The sequence below is a fragment of the Dipodomys spectabilis genome, unplaced genomic scaffold, assembly GCF_019054845.1.
Source record: "Dipodomys spectabilis isolate Male_0828 unplaced genomic scaffold, ASM1905484v1 ptg000422l, whole genome shotgun sequence".
Classification (NCBI taxonomy): Eukaryota; Metazoa; Chordata; class Mammalia; order Rodentia; family Heteromyidae; genus Dipodomys; species Dipodomys spectabilis.
The window spans coordinates 7,167,704-7,191,473 of record NW_024871099.1 but is presented as its reverse complement, the minus strand read 5'-3'; the positions used below and the strand labels follow the sequence as shown (position 1 = coordinate 7,191,473).

The window sequence follows — 23,770 nt, the reverse complement described above, 5'->3', positions numbered from 1 at the left end:
GAACAGAATGCCCAGGATTGGGGGTGCGGGGCTGGGGGAGGGTCAAAGTCTTTTTCCCCCCTAGCTGGACCCTCCCCTGCTGTGCCCTGGGGACCCTTCCCAGGCTCTCCCCGGACTAGAACGCCATCTAGAATCAGCCATCCCCAGCCGTCCCCCTTCTGCTGTGGTCTTCGGTCCAGATGTGCCCCCTCCTTCCTAAAGTCTTCCAGATGCGGGCCCAGGGCCAGATGTGAGGACCCCTGCCCGCAACTTCAATCCATCCTTTCCCTTTATCCATTCTGCTGGCTTTCTCTGACCAGGTGTGTGTGTGTTGTGTGTGTGTGTGTGTGTGTGTGTGTGTTTGCTAGGGGTCTTGGCTCCATGCAGCTACATCTCCAAGTGTGCCCCCTCTCCAGGATCTCGACCCCTCCCCCCCTAATTCCTTTAGATGTCACGACCCTTCTCACCCCCCAGATGTCACCTGGCTGCTCAGATGGGACACAACAGCTGCCTATCTAGATGATCAACCCCAGGCAGATAAGCCTTCAGCTGGCTTCCCAAATGCGAGACCCTCCCTCCCCCAACTCCCCCCCCCCCCCCCCCCCCGCCCCTCTCTACATTTTATGAATTTCCTCTTGAATGGATTTAACTCTGTGTGGGGGTGGGGGAGAGGAAGTTCTTCCACCCCCACCTGTTCGTTTCCCGGATGCTCCCCTGCCAGTTTCTTCCACTTGTTGGAGTGCGGGGTGGGGGTGCGGAGGGGGCGCCCCCCTTCCCCCTGCGCGTCTAGCGCCCAGCCTTTGCGCCTCTGGCTAAGCGCCCAGCCCCACGCGCCCCTGCGCGGCCGCCGGGGAGGGAGTGGTGGGGAGGGGGGGCCTGGGCGGGGGCGCGGCCGCCCTCCCCCGCGGGCGGGCGGGCAGGCGGGCGGGCGCGGCCGGGCCCCTCGGGCGGGCTGGGGCGGCGGAGCTGCAGCCATGGCGGGCGGCGCGCGGCTGCTCTGGGTGTCATTCCTGGTGCTGCTCGGGCCCCAACCCGGGCAGGGCCGGCCCCGAGAGCGGCTCCGCGTGCGTTTCACCCCGGCCGTGTGCGGCCTGCGCTGCATCCATGGGCCCAGCGGCTCCCGCTGCACCCCGACCTGCGCGCCCCGCAACGCCACCAGCGTGGACAGCGGCGCGCCCGGCGGGGCGGCCCCGGGGGGACCCGGCTTCCGCGCCTGTGAGTGCGGGGATGGGGGCTGTGATGCTGCCGAAGGAGTCGGGGGGGGGGGGTGCCCTGAGGGAGGAGGACCCCAGGAGATGGGGGGGTGGGAGAGAGACAAAAATCCTGCTGGGAGAAGGAGCCCAGATTTCATGTGCATCAGTGCTGAGGGGTGGAGAGAGTTAATGCTTAGGGTAGTGAAGATGAGGGGCTCACACTCCTAGATCGGGGTGGTGGGTCGTCAGGGTCTGGATTTTGCAAGCAGTTTGAGGTCCCGGGGACCAGTGTTGTCCCACGTGAGGGGGCTGGGGCCGGCTTTTGCCTCTGAGTCAAAAGTGGGAGCGTCAGAACTTTTGGGAAGGGAATTAACTTGGAGTCTCTGTGTAATGGGCCCCCGGGGAACCAAGGGAACACTTTTTTCCTTTTTTTTTTAGGGTTGTGTGGGAGCAGCGGCGGGGGTGGGGGGGTGGGTTGGAGGCTCCGACTTTCTGTGCCTTTGGGTGGGGGAGAAGGGGCTTTTTACAGGGGGGGGGGTCCCACATGCTTCAGAAATCCAGAAAGGAGGCCTGGGGAAGGGGCGCCCCCTGGGGGGCGGAGGAGACTGGCGAAGAGCATGCACCGGTCGTGGGGGGTGGGGGGGTTGAGCCTTAGGGGTGGGGGCTCAGGTGAGATGGAAAAGAACGGCGGCCACCTGTTGTTCCAGATTGTGGAGGTGGGCAGACTACAGGGAAGGTCGAATCCTCCCTGCCTCTCATCCCTCAGGTCCTTTGGAGTGGGGAGTGGGGGCCCCTGGCGCCGAGAACTCGCCCAGCCTGGCCCCTAGCCAGCCTAACCCGGGCCCCGGCGTGAGCTCATCTCCCGCCTGAGCCCCCTCCCGCTGCCACTCCCTCTCTCCTCCCCTTCCTCCCTCCTTCCTTCCTTCACTCCCTCCCGGCCCAGCCCCTACGTGCCCGTGCCAGGCGCCGTGCCCAGGCGGGTGCCAAGCCCCTGGAGGCACAAGGAGGGGCATGTGGAAGGAAGGCTGACCTCAACAGGACCCCGATGTCCTCATCTCATCTAGCTGAACGCTCCAGCCTGGGCACCTTTCAGGGAATCGAGGCTGGTAGTCTCAAACCAGGCCCAAGATAAGGCAGAGAAGGACTTTCTGCAGCTAGGAAGTGCCTCTTGGTCTGGCTGGCTTCCCAGGATTTCCATCCGAGACCCTTCCCATTTTGGAGTCTCGATTCTTAGTGAAATGAGATTAGTGAAGCTTCTTATAGGCCCTGCCACTCAAAGCCCCCCCCCCCCTACAGTATTTGGAATCCAGATATGCTTCTAACCAGGGACCCCTGAGTTTCTGCCTCTAGATTTAGAGTTCCCTCCACACCCCTGCTAACAGACTCTGGAGACGAACTCCTCCTGCCAAGTTCCCTCCCAGTCTTTTAAAGTAATTCCCCCAAACTGTGGCCCTCTCTGGAGAATGCTAGTATTGTCCCTTGACCACTTTTTCCATTTCCAGGAGAAACCCGAGACTTCAAGCGCTGTGCAGTGATAACTCCCTCCCTGGTTGGGGAGCCCACAAAGGGGTCACATTTCCTTAGATTTCCAAGGGAATACCCCAATCCTATCAGAGACCCCTAATGCCTGCCTCTCCAAATCCAGCTGATTCCCTTCCCAGGAACTGAATCTCATCTATCTTCAGAGAACTTCAGAGTTGGTCCTGATTGGTGGATTATCCCCCAAACTCCAGATTCATCTCTCCCCTCCCCTAAGTCAATTCAAAAGACTTAGGGCAGGGGTGGCACCCAATCTCTTGGTTGAAGGGGTTTCCACAGTATTTTAGAGTCCCAGCCAGTGAAGGTTCTTAGGTGCTAGAAACTACCACTTCATCCAAGCTTGCTCTGATTGCCCTGATTTCTACGTAACTCTCCCCTAAAGGACTTAAAAGGGATCCTCTGTTTCCTGAGTTAGCCTTCTCTGTTCTAGAAACTTTAAGCTGTCTTTGAACACCAGAGTACCGGGAACCTAGCTGATGTCCTCCCAGGACTCCTGTCCCCTGACCCTTCTAAATTGAGGTGGCCTTTTCCTGTGCTTTTTTTTCCCCCCTCTACAGTGGTGGCTCAGAATCCTAACTCCCCTCTCTGGACCGCCCTGGCGGTCTGCCGACCCTCCTTCCCCTCGGCACAGCTGTCTCCAGCTGTTTTCAGGGGAGGAAGAGAGGGAGGGGTGCCCTCCATAGACACATCCAATCTCCCTTTGGCTCTGTGGTCCCGGGGCTCCCCAAGGGTGGGGAATGTGGGGACACCGCCCTGCCCCCGCCGCACCCCCTCTCTTTTGTTTACCCCGCCGCACAGCTGGCAGTGCCCCGCCCAGAGGTGGCCTGGGGCCCGGCGAAGGCGTGCAAAGGGGAGAGGAGTCGCGTTCCTGCTGCTTATCCCGCCCAGGTTCTACTGGAGGTGGGGCGGGGGGGGGGGGTACTGGGTATAAAGGAAGGAGGGCAAATCGGGGTGAGGACGAAGGGTGGACGGGACTGAAGGTAACAGGTTAAGACGACTGGGTGAGGCCGGGAGACCCGCGGCAAAAGGTGATGTTAGAAAGGGGTGCTTGGCCAGTGGGCGGGGCCCATGATCAATGGCAGCGCTGGGGCCGTGGGCGGGGATTCATGGTTGGTGGGCGTGGTCGAGAAGGTGGGCGGGGCCGGAACACCTTGTTCTTGCAGAAAGTGGCTATTGCTGTAATATGGGCGAAAGCAGGTGTCAGTTACAGGGAACTGGGAATGTGGCTTAGTGAGGAGCGATTGCCTAGCTTGCATGAAGCCCTGGAATCCATTCCTCAGTATCACATACACAGAAAAAGGCTGGAAGTGGTGCTGTGGCTCAAGTGGTACAGTGCTAGCCTTGAGCAAACGTCCAGGCCCCGAGTTCAATCCTCAGGACCAGCACACACCAAAAAAGAAAGGCTGAACCACTGCATCCGGTCCAAGCAAACAACCAGAAGATGTCCTCTGCCTGGCCCCCCTCCCCCCGTAGCTTGGCGGCCTACTTGCCACGCTGGAGGCTGACTTAGCATGGGGTGCGTGGGCATGAGGGGAACCTGCCCGGTGAGGGCGCCGATCGCGCATGTCCTCGATTCCTCCCCACCCACAGTTCTGTGTCCCTTGATCTGTCACAACGGCGGGGTGTGCGTGAAGCCTGACCGTTGTCTCTGTCCTCCGGACTTCGCCGGCAAGTTCTGCCAGTTGCATGCTTCAGGAGCCCGGCCCCCCGCCCCCGCCATGCCCGGCATCACCCGCTCCGTGTACACCATGCCCCTGGCCAACCACCGCGACGACGAGCACGGTGAGGGGCGCAGTCCCTTGTCCCTGTTGTCTGACCTCCAACTTGGTGACATTCTCCAGTACCTCTCCTCCCGGTCCTAGCACGCTCCCCCACCCCCATGAGACACCCCCCCCCCTTCTTTATAGACATCCCTTTGCCCTCTCTGCCAGGCGTGGCATCCATGGTGAGCGTGCACGTGGAGCACCCGCAGGAGGCGTCGGTGGTCGTCCACCAGGTGGAGCGAGTGTCGGGCCCTTGGGAGGAGGCGGATCCCGAGGCCGTGGCGAGGGCGGAGGCGGCGGCCCGGGCGGAGGCGGCTGCGCCCTACACCGTGTTGGCCCAGAGCGCCCCCCGCGAGGATGGCTACTCGGACGCCTCGGGCTTCGGTTACTGCTTTCGGGAGCTGCGCCGAGGCGAAGTGAGAAGAGGCCCGTGGGAAGGGGCCTGGGAAGTGCCGTCAGGTGGGGAGGCGCTCATCCAATGCATCCCCCACAGTGTGTCTCACCGCTGCCCGGGCTCCGAACTCAGGAAGTGTGTTGTCGAGGGGAAGGCGTGGCCTGGGGCGTTCACGACTGTCAGCCATGCTCGGAGCACCTGGGTAAGCCCCAAGGGTTGTTCCCCCGCCCTCAGGTACTGGGAGCCCCAGTAACTTTTTTTTTTTTTGGTCGATCGTGGAGCCTGAACCCTGGGGCTGGGTCTGTCTCTCAGCTCTTCAGCTCAAGGCTAGTGCTCTACCACTTGAGCCATAGCACCACTTCTGGCTTTTTCTGCTTATGTGGTGCTGAGGAGTCGAACCCAGGACCAGTGCATGCAAGGCAAGCACTCTACCACTGAGCCACCTTCCCAGCCCCCTAGTAACTTTTCCTGCTCCCCTTCGCCCCCCCCCCCCCAGGACAAACCACTAATTCTAGCTAGAACTAGAATTTTATCATTTTTAAGCTACATCTACAATTTTCTTTTGTGGGGCTTGAACTAAGGGCCTGGGCACTCTACCATTTGAGCCATAGTGCTACTTCTGGTTTTCGAGTGGTTTAACTGGAGACAAGAGTCTCACCAGGACTTTTCTGTTTGGCTGGCTTTGAACTGTGATCCTCAGATCTCAGCCTCTTAAGTAGCTAGGATTACAGTCATGAGCCAACAGTACCTGGCTACAATTTTCTTTGGGTGTTTGCTGGGGCTTGAACTCAGTCCTGAGTGTAGCCCCTTAGCCTTTTCACTCAGTGCCAGCGCCCTACCACTTGAGCCATAGGTCCACTTCTGGCTTTTCGGTGGTTAATTGGCGATAAGAGTCTCACTGGCTGGGAATGTGGCTTAGTGGTACAGTGCTTGCCTAGCATGCATGAGGCCCTGGGTTTGGTTCCTTGGTAACACATAACAACAACAACAAAATACAAAAATTAGAAGAAAGAAAAGTCTCACAGACTTTCCTGCCTGAGTAGCCAAGATGGCAGACAGGTGTGAGCCACTAGCGTTGGTCTCTACGCCATTTTCTGGCGTTGGAACCCAGTGGCTTTGGCCCCTGGGTTCTCAATGCTTTTGTGCCTTGTTGATATCCATGAACTTCAAGAGCCTCCCAAGTGAGGGTGCACAGACTCCACACCTCTTAGTCCCTACCACCCCATCTTTGTTCTGCACCCACTAATTTCCTCTCTGCCCACCCCTCTCTTCTCTCCACAGGGAACAGAGTGGGTGGAGCCGATGGACCTTGCCCCACTGGCTTTGAGAGGGTTAATGGATCCTGTGTAGGTGAGGCGGAGCTTGGTTCTCGGGTCGGAGGGCTAGTAATCAGTGGCCCTTTCCACGGTGAAGTTTTACCCAACTCACGCAGATGTGGACGAGTGTGCGACCGGAGGGCGCTGCCAGCACGGGGAATGTGCCAACACGCGCGGCGGGTACACGTGCGTGTGTCCCGACGGCTTCCTGTTGGATTCATCCCGCAGCAGCTGCATCTGTGAGCTGCCAGCAGAGGGGCTGGATCCCAAGTCGGATCTGACCTCAGACCACATCCCAAACTAATCCCGGGCCCTTCATTGTCTTAAAAACGTTCCCCCAAATTCTGCCCCCACCAAACTTTTCCTGTGATCCCTCTACCTCCCCAATCTCGCAGTCCTACCCCTACTCCCCACCCTGCCCCCCCCAAACCAATGCTCTCCCCTTCCCTCCAGCCCAACACGTGATCTCAGAGGCGAAGGGGCCCTGCTTCCGTGTACTTCGGGATGGCGGTTGCTCGCTGCCCATTCTGCGTAACATCACCAAACAGATCTGCTGCTGTAGCCGTGTGGGCAAAGCCTGGGGTCGAGGCTGCCAGCTCTGCCCACCTTTCGGCTCGGGTAAGTGCCTCCAGACGCGTCCTTCCCTCGGCTGCCAGGATCCACACAGGCTTCTTCCCAGGAGGTTTAGAAGCACTCAAGACCCCCGCCCCCCCTCCAATGGTCCTAGCTTTGGCCACGCCCCCAGTGCCCTCTTGATTGGCTGGAGGTTTCACCTTCATCCTTAGCCACACCCACCCCTGCACCACTCCACGTTAAAGTTAGTCTGTCTCCAGTGCATTCTCCTCCCCTCAACCCCCTGCTCCTGAGATACGGAATTCTGTCTCAGAGCTTTAGTCAGAGCCCCAATTCTGGAGACACAGCCTTCAGTTTAGGCGCCTTCACCCCCCCTTAGAGCACTCCCTAAGAAGTTCTACCACAGATAGAGTTCTGTTCCCCCAACTCACCCTTATAGCTATCAAACTAGATTCTATTCTTACCCCCAGTCCCTGCCATCATCCCAAATGGGTAAAAACTGTTTGTAGTTCCATCTTTACTCTCGAATACTTGCAGGACACCACTCCGTCCCTGCATCCAAGCAAAACTCCTGGCATACTCTCTCAAACCAAGCCCTGTCCCCCAGCCAACACCCTCCTGTCCACTCTTCTTCTCCGCTTCTTTCCTCTTCCTCTCCCTGTTTTGTTTCCAGAGGGTTTTCGTGAGATCTGCCCTGCTGGCCCTGGCTACCACTACTCAGCCTCTGACCTCCGATACAACACCAGACCCCTGGCTCAGGAACCACCTCGAGTATCTCTCAGTCAGCCACGTGCCCCAGCGGCCACCTCTCGGCCACCTACAGGTGAGCTGGTTCTAGGAAGTGGGGGGACATTATTTCAAATTCAGTCTCCACTCCCTAATACCTTTTCCTTACCAGGCTTTCTGCCTACTCATCGCCCAGAACCTCGCCCTCAGCCTCGGCCTCAGCCTCGACCTGAGCCCCGCCCTGAGTCCAGACCTGAGTCGAGACCTGGCCCTGAGTTTCCTCTTCCCAGCATCCCTGCCTGGACTGGCCCTGAAATTCCTGAGCCAGGTGATGTAGAGAATGGAGGGTGTTGGTGGCAGGGATTCTGGAGGGAAGAAGATGCCAGAGGAGATCAAATACAGACAAGGGTCTGGTAGGAAGAGATAAGAATGTGTGGAGGGGGCTGGGAAGGTGGCTCAGTGGTAGAGCGCTTGCCTTGCATGCCTGAGGCCCTGGGTTCGATTCCTCAGCACCACATAAGCAAAAAGAAAAAAGCCAGAAGTGGCGCTGTGGCTCAAGTGGTAGAGCGCTAGCCTTGAGCTGAAGAGCTGAGGGACAGCATCCAGGCCCAGAGTTCAGGCCCACGACTAGACCAAAAAAAAAAGAACCTAGAAGAATGTGTGGAGGGTTGCATGGTAATTAGATTGGGTCCTGGCACCAGAATTGGTCTCAGTTCTCTATTAGTTGAGAGAGACCTTTAAGTCCTCTGAGACTCAGTTTCTTGTGCTGTAAAATGAGGATGGTCATGAGGTTTCAGTGAGATAACCTCTGAAGTATTCATTCACCAGCTAGAGAGCCATGGTGGGCAGCTTCTGACAGCTCAAATGCAAGTATTTCAAGATAAAGAAGAATAAGATTCTCCTCTAAGATTGGACTTGGGGAGAAGTGGTCCCTAAAGGTGTTTTAGGTGGAGAATTTGAGGGAATTGAGATCAGAATTGGAGGAACTTCACTGACTGGACCTCTTTCTGTTTCCCCAGGTCCTTCTTCTGGTGTGTGTCAGCGCAACCCTCAGGTGTGTGGCCCAGGCCGATGTATATCCCGACCTGGTGGTCACACTTGTGCCTGCGACTCGGGTTTCCGGTTGAGCCCCCAGGGTACCCGCTGTGTCGGTGAGCTGGACTGAGGAGGTGGGCGGGGCGTGGGTGCTGGGGATAGGGTGGGGCTCTGCCCATCACCTGGTGACCCTCCCCTTCCATTCACTCAGACTTAGATGAATGTCGCCGAGTACCCTCTCCTTGTGCTCCGGGGCGCTGCGAGAACACACCAGGAAGCTTCCGCTGTGTGTGCGGCCCGGGTTTCCGAGCCAGCCCGAGGGCTACGGAGTGCCTGGGTGAGACACTTATCAGCCTGGCTCCAGGTCCCACCATTGCCTGGCTCTGGGCTCTGCTCACTCCAGAGTCGCAGTGACCTTCCTTTCTTTCCCCATAGGGCCCAGCCCCTAGTACTGCCCGGTCTCACCAGCCCCAGCCCCCTCCTTTAGATCAGCTCCAGACCTCTTTTTGGCTGCTGCCCTGCCCTCTCTTCCCAATCTAGCCCTTCTTTTCCTGGCGGTTGGCCTCTACTGTTGCCTAGCTTTCTTCCAAACCAGGCCCTGGCTCGGCTCTTCTGTTGTCCCCTCCTCTTCCCCATCTCTGACTAGCTCCGTCCCCAGGCCCCGCCTCTGTCCTACAAACCATCCGGATTGCCCTGATTGCATCCCTCTCGCACCAGATTCCCCATCTCAAACTGCCTTTCTTTCTCTATCCCTGCTCCTGCTTTCCCTTTCTTGTGCTCAGAGGTCCCTTCCATCTCTTTCTCAAATTGCCCCCTCTCACGGTCTTCCTCTGGTCCCAGCCAGGACAGCCGCCCTTGTCTGGCCTCCTGGCTCAATCCCTTCCTTTAGGCCTTCCCACTTTCGGGCTCCGCCCCCAGGCTCCGCCCCCACGTGGGTTCCTTCCATTGAATCCACCCCGGACCAGGACCACGCTTGCAGACTCCGCCCCCACTCTGATATCAGCACGGTGACCACGCCCACGCCGGCCACGCCCCCTCCAGTCTCTCCCGGGACTCTGCCCGCTCCCCAGCCACCCCAGTTCTGTTCTGCCTATAGATGTGGACGAGTGCCGCCGCGTGCCGCCGCCCTGCGACCGCGGGCGCTGTGAGAACACACCCGGCAGCTTCCTGTGTGTGTGTCCCGCCGGGTACCAGGCTGCACCTCATGGAGCCAGCTGCCAGGGTGAGGGGCTGAAGGGAAGTGGGCAAAGGGGAAAGGGGAGCCTCTAGCAGAGATGAGGGTTGGTGAGTGGATAAGGAGAATAGTGAAGTTGGCTTGGTGGAAACCCCAGGTCCTGGAACCAGATCTAAGGCCTTTATAGAGTGACCCAAGGCAGGAGAGGCCAATTAATGGGATGCAAGAAAGGCTGAATGCGAGGATGGAGAATTAGAACAACAGGGACAGGCAGGGAGGGGGTATGATGGAGGGTGGAAGGTCAAGTTGGTGGTCAGGGAAGCCAGGTGGAGCCTCAGGGAATAAAGCAGCAAGTGATCCTACGGTCCTCTTGCCCCCACCTCTCCACCCCACAGATGTGGATGAATGCACCCAGAGCCCGGGCCTCTGTGGCCGTGGGGTCTGTGAGAACCTGCCTGGCTCTTTCCGCTGTGTTTGCCCGGCTGGCTTCCGGGGTTCAACATGTGAAGAGGATGTGGATGAGTGTGCACAGGAGCCCCCACCCTGCGGGCCAGGCCGCTGTGACAACACGGCTGGCTCCTTCCACTGTGCCTGCCCTGCTGGCTTCCGCTCCCGAGGACCAGGGGCTCCTTGCCAAGGTGAGGGTGCTGGGTCCTGCAGCACCACTGCTTGCTGTGAGAGCCGTATTACTGTGGGACAGAACATCCTAATTGGGCTCAGAGACCAAGGCCAGGGGCAGAGGAATGAGATACTGAGAAGGTGGGAGTGTGTCACTAACAAAGAGGCAGGGAAAGGGATATATGGATGAGGTAGGGTAGGCTGAGAGCCTATGACATGGGCAAAGAATGGTTTTATCACGCACCAGTGGCTCATCCTAGCTACTCAAGAGGTTGAGATCTGAAAAACCCAATTCAAAGCCAGCCCAGACAGGAAAGTCCCTGAGGCTTACATCTCAACTAACCAGTAAAAAGCCAAAACAGGAGGTACAGCTTAAGTGAAATGAGTGAAAAGACCCTGAGTTCAGGCTCCAGTACACACACACCACACACCACACCACACACACACACACACACACACACAGCCTCTTGGGAGGCTGACTCAAGGCTGGAAAAGTAGATGGAGTTGACAGTGTGGAGGTGTCTAGATCCCTTTCACAGCTTGACTGGTTCCCCTCTGACCCAGATGTGGATGAATGTGCCCGGAGCCCTTCGCCCTGTGCCTATGGGCGGTGTGAGAACACAGAAGGCAGTTTCCAGTGCGTCTGCCCCACAGGCTTCCAACCCAACGCTGCTGGCTCGGAGTGCAAGGGTGAGGCCGGGGAGGGAGGGAGGAGTGTGGATGGGGGAGGGCTTGTCAGGTTGCTTCTTCAAGGCACCCTCTCCCCTGCTCCTCAGATGTGGATGAGTGTGAGAACCACCTGGCCTGTCCTGGGCAGGAGTGTGTAAACTCACCTGGCTCCTTCCAGTGCAGGGCCTGCCCTGCTGGCCATCATCTGCATCGTGGCAGATGCACTGGTAAGACCATGACCCCTGACCCAAGACCATGACCCCCAGACTTGACCACAAGCTTGACCTGACTCCTAACCTAACCTGGACCTTAGTCCTCTTACCTGGACAACAATTCCCAGCTGTGACTCTTTACCTGACCAGACTACAATCCCTGAACCCATCCTGGGATCAATCCATCAACCAATCTATCTATCTTGAATCTTATCTATCTTGAATCTGTCCTCTATTATCTATCTTGAACCTGTCTTAAGTCTGTCTTATCTTTCTTCTTTGGTCAGTGGTGGGGCTTGAACTGAGCCTGGCGCTGTCCCTCAGCTCTTCAGCTCAAGGCTAGCACTCTATTACTTGAGCCACAGCGCCACTTCTGGTTTGCTGGTGGTTAATTGGAGATGAGTCTCACGGACTTTCTTGCCTGGGCTGGCTTTGAACTTTGATCCTCAGATCTCAGCCTCCTGAATAGCTAGGATTACAGGCCTGAGCCACCTGCGCTGTCTATTTTACCTATCTTGAATCTATCTATTTATTTTGAATCTATCCACCTATCAATCTACCTACTTCGATCTTTGTGCCAATATTGGGGCTTATGCTCAGGGCTTCGGCTCTGTCCCTTAGCTTTTTCCACTCAAGGCTGGTACTCTAGCACTTGAGTCACACAATTCTCGCTTTTTGCTGGTTAATTAGAAATAAAAGTCTTCACAGGGGCTGGGAAGGTGGCTCAGTGGTAGAGCGCTTGCCTTGCATGCCTGAGGCCCTGGGTTCGATTCCTCAGCACCACATAAGCAAAAAGAAAAAAGCCGGAAGTGGCACTGTGGCTCAAGTGGTAGAGCGCTAGCCTTGAGCTGAAAAGCGGAGGGACAGCGCCCAGGCCCAGAGTTCAGACCCCACGACCAGACCCAAAAAAAAAAAAAGTCTTCACAGACTTTCCTACTGGGGCTGGGTTTGAACCAGGATCCTCAGATTGCAGCCTTCTGAGTAGTTAAGATTACAGGCCTAAGCTCACTGGTGCCCTCCTGGTCCATGAACCTATTTTTTTGGGAGTCCGGTCCTGGGGCCTGAACTCTGGGCCTGGGCCATGTCCCTCAGCTCTTCAGTTCAAGGTTAGCACTCTAACCACTTGAGCCATAGCGCCACTTCCAGCTTTTTTCTTTTTTTGCTTATGTAGTGCTGAGGAATCGAACCCAGGGCCTCGTGCATGCAAGGCAAGCGCTCTACCACTGAGCCACCTTCCCAGCCCTGGTCCATGAATCTAAAGGTGACTCCTGACTCCCTGACCTGTGAACATGAAACTTGATTGTGTCATTTGACCCCCATAGATGTGGATGAGTGTAGTTCAGGAGCCCCCTGCGGTCTCCACGGCCATTGCACCAACACCGAAGGCTCGTTCCGCTGCAGTTGTGCACCGGGTTACCGGGCGCCATCGGGTCGACCTGGACCCTGTGCTGGTGAGCAGGGGAGCGACCCCGGGCCTGAGTTAGGGCCAGGGCTCCTGAATGAGGAAGCCAGTCGGAGAAGTGTGAGAAGCTGTGAGAGGGATGGGCACTTAGGTGGGCCTTCAGGGCGGAGACACAACTGTTGTGGGCGTGGCCATATATGGTGGAGGCGGGCTTACATCAGTGCGGGCGTGGCTTGTGTCTACTGGGCGTGCCTCTCTCTGGCGTACCCTAGCCTGCTGTGGGCAGGGCTTGTGTCTAGTGGGCGTGACTCTCTGGCGTACCCTAGCCCGCTGTGGGCGGGGCTTGTGTCTACTGGGCGTGCCTCTCTCTCTCTCTCTCTGGCGTACCCTAGACATAAATGAGTGTCTGGAAGGTGACTTCTGCTTCCCCCACGGCGAGTGCCTCAATACCGACGGCTCCTTTGCCTGCACTTGTGCCCCTGGTTACCGGCCTGGACCTCGCGGAGCATCTTGCCTTGGTGGGTACCCTGAAAAAGTGGAAGAGGGTCGAATAGGGCCTCTACATAATTGGGGAGGGGAGGGGTGTCTCCTTGCAATAAGGGAGGTGGGACTTCCGGGAGTGTCAGGGTGAAGCAGGGGAACCCCGACTGGGGGAGGAGGAGGAGTCTGGATAGTGGTTGGAAAGGATCTTCCCTAAACCTTTGGGGGCGGGGTTTGCAGAAAGGGGCGGGGCCTCGGCCAGGCCAGGTAAGGCTGTACGGGCCCAGGAGGGGCAGGGAAAAGGGCAGGGGAGGGGTGTGGCTTGGGATGTTAATAGAGGAAGGAGGTGAACTCCGGTTTGGGATACTCTGCAGATGTGGACGAGTGCAGCGAAGAGGACCTTTGCCAGAGCGGTGTCTGTACCAACACCGATGGCTCCTTCGAGTGCATCTGCCCTCCGGGACACCGTACAGGCCCAGACCTGGCCTCTTGCTTGGGTGAGGGGGCCCCTGATCTGATCGTGCCCCCAAACTCTTCCTCCCTCCCCTCCCAGCTTCGACATCCCCTCCCAGCTCCCCCTGCCACCTTTGTGGGAAAGGCTTTGGCACTTAGTTGGGACTTGTGGGTGGAGCTACAGGTATATGGGGGACCATGTCATCATGGGGCGGGGCTATGTGGTTATGGGCGGGGCTTAGGTCTAGTGGGCAGGCCAGGTGACCCCATCTCTTCTCTACTTCCCCTCTTAATTTGTCTATCCCCTCCAACTCGCCTGACCGTCCCCCCGATTACCCCATCTGACCTTCATGCCTCCCTCCTCAGACATTGACGAATGTCGTGAACAGGGCCCAGCCCTCTGCGGGTCCCAACGCTGTGAGAATTCCCCTGGCTCTTACCGCTGTGTCCGGGACTGCGATCCTGGCTATCACACTGGCCCGGAGGGCACCTGTGATGGTGAGACAGACCCACCACTCCAATCTGCTTCCTGGGTGACGAAAAGGGACACACTGCCATATGGTCCGGGAGGAAGGCACCCTTCCCCTAACTCCTACCTTTCCCCTTCCTCCATGTCCTTGCATTCTATTATGGAGGCACAGGCTTGGGGAGGACACTTCCCAGTTACCTGGACAAGCCAAGAATCACCTAGCACAGAGCTAACCGAGGCAGGAGGCTGCAGGGCTTGTGGGCCAGGCACTGGTGGCTCACAGCTGTACTCCTACTCAGGAGACTGAGATCTGAGGATTGCGGTTCAAAGCCAGGCTGGGCAGGAAAGTTTGTGAGACTCTTATCTCCAAATAACTACCAGAAAACCGGAAGTGGTGCTGTGGCTCAAGTGGTAGAGCACTTGCCTTGCATGCATGAGGCCATGGGTTCGATTCCTCAGCACCACATAAGCAGAAAAAGTCAGAAGTTGCACTGTGGCTCAAGTAGTAGAGTGCTAGCCTTGAGATGAAGAGCTGAGGGACAGCGCCCAGGCCCAGAGTTCAGGTCCCACAACTGACAAGAAAAAAGAAAAAAAGAAAGAGAAAGAAATGAAGAAAGAAGAAAGAAAGAGAAAGAAAATCTCTGTTCTCATGGATCTAATATAGGCAATATGTAAATTAGTTCAGGATTCATAATGAATATTATGGGGTCCATACTATATGTAAGGCACTGTTTTATGTCTTTATTTTTTATTTATTTATTTTGGTCTGGTCATGGGGCCTTAACTCTGGGCCTGGGCGCTGCCCCTCAGCTCTTCAGCTCAAGGCTAGCGCTCTACCTTATGTCTTTATTTTTATCTTTTATTTTTTGGTTGGTCATGGAGCTTGAAGCAAGGCAGATTGACATGAGAGAGGAAGCAAGGCAGATTGCTGAATGGCGGGTATTTCTGACAGAGAGAAGAGCAAATACAAAGGCCCTGAGGTCGATTCTGATTGCGCCTTTTGAGAAATGGCAGTGTTCTGGGCACTTGCTCATCTCTGGAAGCTCAGATTCCTTGAATATCAGATTCACGACAACTTCTCAATTGTGGGATGTGGAGGCGGCATTCAGAGCCCATCCATCCAGCTCTTGAGCTCACTTCCCTCTTCTCTTTCTCTTTCTCTTGAAGATGTGGACGAATGCCAGGAATATGGCTCTGCTATTTGTGGAGCTCAGCGTTGCGAGAACACCCCTGGCTCCTACCGCTGTGTACCAGCCTGTGACCCTGGCTATCAGCCCACCCCGGGCGGCGGCTGCCAGGGTGGGTGTTGGTCATGCAGTGAGTGAGATGTGGGGGGTTGAGGTGGAAGTTCCAGAGGTGTCCTGATGTCTTTGATGGTTGCAGATGTGGACGAATGCCGGAACCGGTCCTTCTGCGGTGCTCATGCAGTGTGCCAGAACCTACCTGGTTCCTTCCAGTGCCTCTGTGACCAGGGATACGAGGGGGCAAGGGACGGGCGTCACTGCGTGGGTACGGGGCTCCTGGGGGTGGCTGGGGCCGGAGGGTAGGGAAGAACTAGCTTGTCAGTTCGTGTGTGTGTGTGTGTGTGTGTGTGTGTGTGTGTGTTGGTCTTGGTTCTTGAACTCAGGGCCTGGATGCTGTCCCTGAGCCTTTTTAAACTCAAGGTTGGCACTCTACTACTTGAGTCACACCTCCACTTAGGACTTTTTAGTGATTAATTGGAGATTAGAATCTCCCAGACTTTGCTGCCCAGGCTGGCTTTGAACTACAATCCTTAGATCTCAGCCTCCTGAATAGCTAGGATTAAAGATATGAGTCACCAGCACCTGGCTGATTCTCACCTGCTTTCTTTCATGTCTGTCCATGAATCTGTATAATTTTGGGGGCAGATTGTATAATTAGACTGCGGGCCTTGGTACATAAATCCCTCGAATTCTTCAGTATTTGTACATATCATTAACTAAAATTCAGTATGTTTTGTGGGTATTTTTATTTGAAGTCCAATTCATATATATAAAGTGCATGATTCTTTTTGGCAGTACTGGGATTTGAACTCTGAGCCTTTGGTGTTTTGCTAGGCAGATACTACTTTTTTTTTTTTTGTCATCCATAGGGCCTGAACTCTGGGCCTGGGCGCTGTCCCTCAGTTCTTCAGCTCAAGGCTAGGGCTCTACCACTTGAGCCACAATACCACTACTGGCTTTTTCTGCTTTTTTTTTTTTGGGTCCGGTCGTGGGGCCTGAACTTGGCCTGGGCGCTGTCCCTCAGCTCTTCAGCTCAAGGCTAGCGCTCTACCACTGAGCCACCTTCCTAGCCCCCAGATACTACTATTGAGCCACTATTTTTCTGGTGTGTGTGTGTGTGTGTGTGTGTGTGTGTGTGTGTTGGTCATGGGGCTTGAACTCAGATATAGGTGCTGTCCCTGACCTTTTTATTTTTTACTCAAGGCTAGTGCTCTACCACTTGACCCATACTTCCACTTGCTGGTTAAGCATGCTGGGGGCCTGGCCCAACTGTGAAGTGCCTGCCTAGCAAATATGAAGTCCTGAGTGTTCCATCAATTTCTAGTACCAGACAAAAAAAATTTTTTTTCATTACAGTAGAAAGCACAGATTTTCAGAGTTCAGGGAATTACAGATGTGTGTTCCTATCTCCTGCTTACAGATGTGAACGAGTGTGCAACGCTGCAGGGTGTGTGTGGAACTGCCTTGTGTGAGAATGTCGAAGGCTCCTTCCTGTGTGTCTGCCCTAGCAGTCCTGAGGAGTTTGACCCCATGACTGGACGCTGTGTCCCCCCACGGACCTCTGCTGGTGAGAATGGTTTGTTTATTTGTTTAGCTGGTGGATGCTGACCCTGTAGGAAAGCACTGTGGCCTGACCAGCCCTGATATGGACCGCTGCCACCAGTTAGTGCTATTGTTTTCAACAGCAACAACAACAACAACAAAAGTTCTGATCGAGTGGGTTGCCATGGATATTAGGACTCTCTCAGGAGATCTACATCCTGGCCTAGATGCTGCCAAATTACTGCATTCAGGAGGTGTTCACAGAGTGTTTAATGTGTTGAGACTTTATTGTAGCCACTGGGGTTTCAGTAATGTTCCCAATCTCTGTCCTAAAGGCCTCAAAGTCTAACAGAAAGCTAAGCTTGGTGGGTCACACTTGTAATCCCAACACCAGAGAAACTGAGGCAGGGAGATGGAAAGTGCCAGACCAGACTGAGCTCCAAAGTGAGATCATGTCTCAAATAACAACAAAAGAGATGGGGGACAGTCATCTTAGCTAGTAGGGGAGGTGGAGGTCTGAGAATCAAGGTTCACAATCACCTCACCCAGACAAATCTAAGTGACTCTGATCTTAATTTCACTAGCAAAAAAGCCAGAGTGGAAGTATGGATTAAGTGATAGATTGCCAGCCTTGAGAGAAATAACTAAATAAGAGTGTGAGGCCACTGGGCAGTGGTGGCTCATGCCTGTAATCCTAGCTACTCAGGAGGCTGAGATCTGAGGATTGCGGTTCAAAGCCAGCCTGGGCAGGAAAGTCTGTGAGACTCTTACCTCCAATGAACCACCAGAAAACCAGAAGTGGTGCTGTGGCTCAAGTGATAGAGTGCTAGCCTTGACCTGAAGAGTGGCAGGACAGTGCCCAGGCCCAGAGTTCAAGCCCCATGATTGACCCCCAAAAAATAAAAAAAGTGAGGCCTGGAATTCAAGCCTCAGTACTAACACACACACACACACACACACACACACACACACACACACACACACACACGTGCGCACAAGGCATAAATTAGAAGATGGCAGAAAGATCATGACAGATTAAGAAGTATGAAGTGTTCTTGTGCCACTCATGACTGGTGCCATGCTTGGGGCCTCGGCTTCCCCCTCTGTGACATGGAGGGTTAAGCGTCCGACCCACACTGACCTAACTCCCTCCCCCCTGTGTTTTTCCTCTCTAGGCACCTTTCCAGGCTCACAACCCCAGGCACCTGCCAGTCCCAGTCTGCCAGCCAGGCCACCCCCTCCATCCGCACCCCGCCGGCCCAGCCCACCTAGACAGGGGCCTGTGGGCAGCGAGCGACGGGAGTGCTACTTTGACACTGCAGCCCCGGATGCATGTGACAACATCCTGGCGCGGAACGTGACGTGGCAGGAGTGCTGCTGTACCGTGGGCGAAGGCTGGGGCAGCGGATGTCGCATCCAGCAGTGCCCAGGCACTGAGACAGGTGGGCACAGCGTGAGGGTTTGGATAGAATTAGAGGACCATGGGAACTGAGGAAGAGGTCACAGGTGCACGCAGAGAAGCCAGACTCTGGTGCTCACGCCTGTAATCCTAGCTACTCAAGAGGCTGAGACCTGAGGATCAAAGTTCAAAGCCAGCCCAGGCAGAAAAGTCTGTGAGAGGCTGGTAGAGTGCTTGCCTAGCAGGCATGAAGCCCCAGATTCGATTCCCCAGTACCACATACACAGAAAAAGCTGGAAGTGGTAGTGCACTAGCCTTGAACAAAAAGAAGTTCAGGGACAGTGCCCAGGCTCTGAGTTCAAGCCCCAGAACTGGGAGGGAAAAAGCCAGAAGTCATGGTGTAGCTCAAACTATAATGGGGAAAAAAGCCAAACAAGAGCACAAGGTCCTTAGTTCAAGCCCCAGTACCAACACACACACGCACACACACGCAGCAAGCGCAGGGGTCTAGGCTTAGCCCTGTCTCTTTGTGTAGCTGAGTACCAGTCACTGTGTCCCCACGGTCGTGGCTACCTGGCGTCCAGTGGAGACCTAAGCCTTTGGCGAGGTGAGACCAGACTTTAGCCCTCACCCACTCTCCATACCCTGACTCACCCTTGACCGTGTCTCTCTGTCTCTTCCTATTTTCTTTTCTTTCTCTCTCTGGATTTCTTGATCTGTCTTCATTTTTAATTTTAATGAATTTATTCTTTTTGCCCCTATGTCTCCTGAGACTCTGCATCCTCCCCCTTCATTCCAGCGGTCACACCCTCCCTTCATCCAGCCCGCCTCCCCCCTGCCCTGGCTGGGCTCCATGTCTCTCCACCCTTCCTGCAGATGTGGACGAATGCCAGCTCTTCCGGGACCAGGTGTGCAAGAGTGGGGTGTGTGTGAACACCGCTCCAGGCTACTCGTGTTACTGTAGCAACGGTTACTACTACCACGCACAGCGGCTGGAGTGTGTTGGTGAGGGTCCTACAGCTCCCCACCCCACCCCTGTGCTGTGTCTAGTCACAGCGGGAAGGCCTTCTTGGAGTCTAGACTCCATCCATCAGACTGTCAAGGGACTAGGGGAGAGAAATGGGAAGGAGAGGAGCGCTGCCACTTAACAATCAATCCCCTTCCTCCATTGCTTCCCTAGACAATGACGAGTGCGCAGACGAGGAGCCAGCTTGCGAGGGCGGCCGCTGCGTCAACACGGTGGGCTCTTACCACTGCACCTGCGAGCCCCCGCTGGTCCTGGACGGCTCCCGGCGCCGCTGCGTGTCCAATGAGAGCCAGAGCCTCGGTAGCCCCGCCTCCAACCCCGCCCCCGCGGTCATGCCACACCCACTGACCCGCCCACCACCCTCCTTGGCTGGGCCTTAAGGCCATCCCTGGGCCGTGCCCTCAAGGCGACCAGGCCTCCCCTGTGGCCACGCCCCCAGGAGGCCACGCCCATCAGAGATTTTAGAGGCAATCTTTCACTTATTTCTTGTGTACACACACACACACACACACACACACACTGCATGTCCCCCTCTCTGGCCCCCTTGTTTTGAGGTAGATTCTTCCCCTCATCTAGTTGAGACTGGCATCAAATTCCTGATCCTCCAGCCTTCTGATTCCTGATCAGATTGATCCCACTGTGTTGGGATTACAGGCATGTGCTTTACCCAAGGCCTCAGCTTTCCTTTTACACCTTGGGTGGATAGCCAATAGGGTGGAATTTTGTTTTATTCTGGTTTTTTTTTTTTTTTTTGGTTGTTGTTTGGTTTTGGTTTTGGTACTGGAGGATTGAACTCTGTACTTTTTCTTCTCCTGTTTTGTTTTGAGTCTTTGACTCTGGATGCGTTTGTATCTCTCTCTTTAGGTTTTTTTTTTTCCTTTCTCTAGTTTTGGCCCTGTCTAGTTGCTCCTCTCCACTTTTCTGTAAGCTTCTGACACACTTTTTATCCTTCAGCCCAAATGTTCTTCTCTCCTTTCCTGTTCCTTAACATCTTCACATTTCTGAGACTTCACTCAAACATTTCCCATAGGATGTCAGGCATGGTGGTCAATGCCTATAATCCCAGCACTCAGGAGGGGAACTCAGCCTTGGAGAGGATCTGAGTACCAGTCCCTCCTCCTGATGCTTGTTTTCCCTGCCCACAGATGACAATCTGGGAGTGTGCTGGCAGGAAGTGGGGCCTGACCTCGTGTGCAGTCGGCCTCGGCTGGACCGTCAGGCCACCTACACAGAGTGTTGCTGTCTGTATGGCGAAGCCTGGGGCATGGACTGTGCTCTCTGCCCTGCCCAGGACTCAGGTACCGCCCGTCCAGCCCTTTAGGCTGCCAGTATCACAACCCCAGGTCCCCCCAAATGTAGCATCTTAATCTATGTCATAGCCTGTTTCCAAATCTTGGTCCCAAAGACACATTTTAATTTCATTTTTATTTTTTGGCAGTACTGGGGTTTAAACTCAGGTCATTGTCCTCACTAGGCAAGCGTTCTGCCACAGAGCCATATCTTCAGCCCAAAGTCACATTCTGAAGACTTCTAATTACAATAACAGAAATCCCAGGGCTGTCTCAGCAGATCCCTTAGCTCCAGCACCATAAACTCCCCAAGTCCTGTCTCTTGTATCCTCAACTCTTGAGCTCTTAGACCTCAAATGCCAGTGGTCCAGATCCCCACATCCTGGTCCACAGACCAGGTGCCCCAGATCCTAACATACAGTCCCTGGAGATCTGAGATGCCCCCCCTAATCCTCAGCCTTGGAGAAACCCAGTCCCCCCAAACCCTTGTCTTGAGTCCTCAGATCTTAGGAGCTTAGCACCATGATTCTCCAGGCCCTATCCTCTCTTCCCAACAGGGGTACGTGCATGGGGAGCAGGGGGGGGGGGCGGGAGGGATTACCCTGCAGATAGAGGCACCCAAGTGCCAACTGTGATGGCTTGCTCTTCACAGATGACTTCGAGGCCCTGTGCAATGTGCTGCGCCCCCCTGCATACGGCCCCCCGCGGCCAGGTGGCTTTGGACTTCCCTATGAGTATGGCCCAGACATAGGCCCACCTTACCAGGGCCTCCCCTATGGGCCAGAGTTGTACCCACCCCCTGTGCTGCCCTATGACCCCTACCCACCTCCGCCTGGGCCCTTTGCACGTCGTGAGGCCCCTTATGGAGCTCCCCCTTTCGACATGCCGGACTTTGAGGATGATGGCGGCCCTTACAGCGATTCTGAGGCGCCTGAGCCACCTGGGCGAGGCGCCGGGTGGTCCTATCGGTCCCGGGACACTCGTGGCTCCTTCTCAGAGCCTGAGGAGTCTTCGGAAGCTGGAGGCTACACCGGTGAGTGATGCCCTGGCTCAAGCCAGGTGAGACAGAGAGCAGAGAGTCAGGAGGCCAGGAGGGACAGGACTGGACTTGGGAAAACAATCAGAAAGTTGGATGCTTTTGCCTCATGCCTGTCTTATCAACCTAGCTGCTCAGAAGGCTGAGCTCTGCGTTCTGTAGTTGGAAGCCAGCCTGGGCAGCAAAGTCCATGAGACTCTTAACTCCCAATTAACCACCAAAAATTGGAAGTGGAGCTGTGGCTCACCTGATAGAGTACCAGCCCTGAGCACAAAACCTAAGGGACTTGGATTCAAGCCCCAGGAGCAGCACTAAATAAATGAATAACTAAATGCAGAAATAAGAACAGAAATCCTCTCTCCTTGTTCCCTCCAGGCGCTCTGTCTGAGCGATACGAAGGGCTGGAGGCGGAGGACTGCGGGATTCTGGATGGCTGTGCCCATGGCCGCTGTGTGCGGGTGCCAGAGGGCTTCACTTGTGACTGCTTTGATGGCTACCGCCTGGACATAACCCGCATGGCTTGCCTTGGTAAGGAGCAGGGAAGGGCAAGGCCCAGCCAGAAAGGAAGCTGGGGCTAGAGGTAGGAGGAGTCAGGGACTCTGGGAAAAGGGGATGAGACCAGCCTAGAGAGAGCCGTCCTTGCTGGAGGTTGGCACTTGGATGAAGAAGGGGGGGGGGAGGTGTGTCGGGGTGTGACAGAGGCAGGGCTGGACTCCAAGGCCTGGACACCACCCTGTCCACCTGACTTCTGAGGACTGCCAGTGCTGTCTGGGACAACTGCATGACCTCTTTGGAAAACATGTCTTTCCTATCTGTAAAACAGGAATATTAATAACATCTGCCTAGGTTAGACAGGGGTCAAGCCAAGTGGTTTACAGGAAAAAAACAAAAACAGCAGCTGGGGGAAGCTGGGCGCTGGCGGTTCAGGCTATAATCCTAGCTACTCAAGAGGCAGGATCTTTGTGGTTTGAAGCCAGCCTGGGCAGGGAAAAGTCCATGAGACTCTTGTCTGCAATTCACCGGCAAAAAGCAGGAAGTGCAGATGACCCCGTGGTAGAAGCGCCCACCTTGAGTAAAGAGACAGCATCCAGGCTTTGAGTTTGAAGCCCCAGAACTGCCATAGACAGGGAACCCCCAAACCTTAGTTATTTGGGCCTACCACACCCCTAGGCCGGGACCCAGAGCTGAGGCCGCCGGCCTGGGCTCCTGGGTGGGGAGGGGCCGGCCAGGCAGGCCCGAGTGGTCATTGTCCTTCGGGCCCCTCCGCAGACGTCAACGAGTGTGACGAGATGGAGGCCGCCTCCCCGCTCTGCGTCAACGCGCGCTGCGTCAACACCGACGGCTCCTTCCGCTGCGTCTGCCGTCCTGGATTCGCACCCACGCACCAGCCACACCACTGCGCGCCTGCGCGGCCCAGAGCCTGAGAGCGCGCGGCCACGCCCACTCCGCCCCGCCCCCCGCCCCCCCCCCCCCCCGCCCCGTGCGCCTGCGCAGCGCGGGGCCTGAGCGCACCCGCACTCGCCAAGGCCTGCTAAGTACGCCTGCCTGCGCGCGCCCGTAGCCTGAGCTCCCTCGACCACTCACCCAGTGCGCCTGCGCGGCCCCAGGGTTAGAGCGCACGCCACTGCCTGCTCAGTGTGCTTGCCCTGCCCCGGGCCTGAGCCTGCACCTGTTGTGGGCTAGAATTCAGGGTGCACTGATAATGTACTGTCAGGAGTAGGCCCCTGCCGTCCGGTCCCTCCCAAAACTCCCTGGACCTGGCCATCCCTTGATCCCCTTTTATGAAATCTTCAATTAAAACCACCTATTTTGTATCTTTTGTTCCTGCTTGCCTTTATTTTTATTTTCTTGGCCAGTCCTGGGGCTTGAGCTCAGGGCCTGGGCACTGTCCTTGAGGCTTTTGCTCAAGGCTTGGGCTCTACTACTTGAGCCACAGCGACACTTCTGGCTTTTTCTGCTTATGTGGTACTAAGGAATCGAACCCAGGGCTTCATGCATGCTAGGCAAACGCTCTATCACTAAGCCACATTCTCAGCCCTGCTTGCCTTTATTTTTCCTCCTGCACTTTTCCTCTTCCTGCTTATCCTTTATCTCTCTCCCCTTCTCTCCCTTCATCCCTTATGCAAGCATGAGGTCCTGAGTTTAAATCCTTAATGTTGTTGGGAGCCAGAGGTTCACACCGGTAGTCCATAGCCGCTTAGGGGGCTAAGAGCTGAGGATCATGGTACAAAGCCAGCC

The 23,770-nt window shown here is 55.8% G+C and overlaps 1 protein-coding gene across 2 annotated transcripts; it reads left to right on the top strand.

Moving 5' to 3' along the window:
* Positions 1–927: 927 nt before the first annotated feature.
* On the top strand, positions 928–23,346 carry Ltbp4 (latent transforming growth factor beta binding protein 4). 2 transcript variants are annotated; one of them, XM_042667862.1, is made up of 30 exons: positions 928–1,194; positions 4,302–4,493; positions 4,643–4,890; positions 4,968–5,070; positions 6,150–6,218; positions 6,301–6,423; positions 6,638–6,802; positions 7,431–7,580; positions 7,656–7,811; positions 8,503–8,634; positions 8,730–8,855; positions 9,615–9,740; positions 10,088–10,330; positions 10,875–11,000; positions 11,087–11,206; positions 12,514–12,642; positions 12,986–13,111; positions 13,448–13,570; positions 13,893–14,024; positions 15,163–15,294; positions 15,379–15,504; positions 16,660–16,806; positions 17,957–18,223; positions 18,716–18,787; positions 19,057–19,185; positions 19,361–19,507; positions 20,353–20,505; positions 21,149–21,529; positions 21,908–22,060; positions 22,802–23,346. In XM_042667862.1, the coding sequence occupies exons 1-30, from the start codon at positions 954–956 to the stop codon at positions 22,954–22,956; spliced, it is 4,692 nt and encodes a 1,563-aa protein (XP_042523796.1). In that variant the 5' UTR covers positions 928–953; the 3' UTR covers positions 22,957–23,346. The 2 variants fall into 2 exon arrangements, with proteins under 2 accessions (XP_042523796.1, XP_042523795.1); XM_042667861.1 differs by having other exon boundaries at positions 7,431–7,811.
* The last annotated feature ends 424 nt before the right edge of the window (positions 23,347–23,770 follow it).

Coding starts and splice junctions, on each gene's coding strand:
- Ltbp4 (XM_042667861.1), top strand. CDS start 954: ATGGCGGGCGGCGCGCGGCTGCTCTGGGTGTCATTCCTGGTGCTGCTC. Junction 4,891..4,967: donor GGGAGCTGCGCCGAGGCGAA/GTGAGAAGAGGC, acceptor CATCCCCCACAG/TGTGTCTCACCGCTGCCCGG. Junction 19,186..19,360: donor ACAGCGGCTGGAGTGTGTTG/GTGAGGGTCCTA, acceptor TTGCTTCCCTAG/ACAATGACGAGTGCGCAGAC.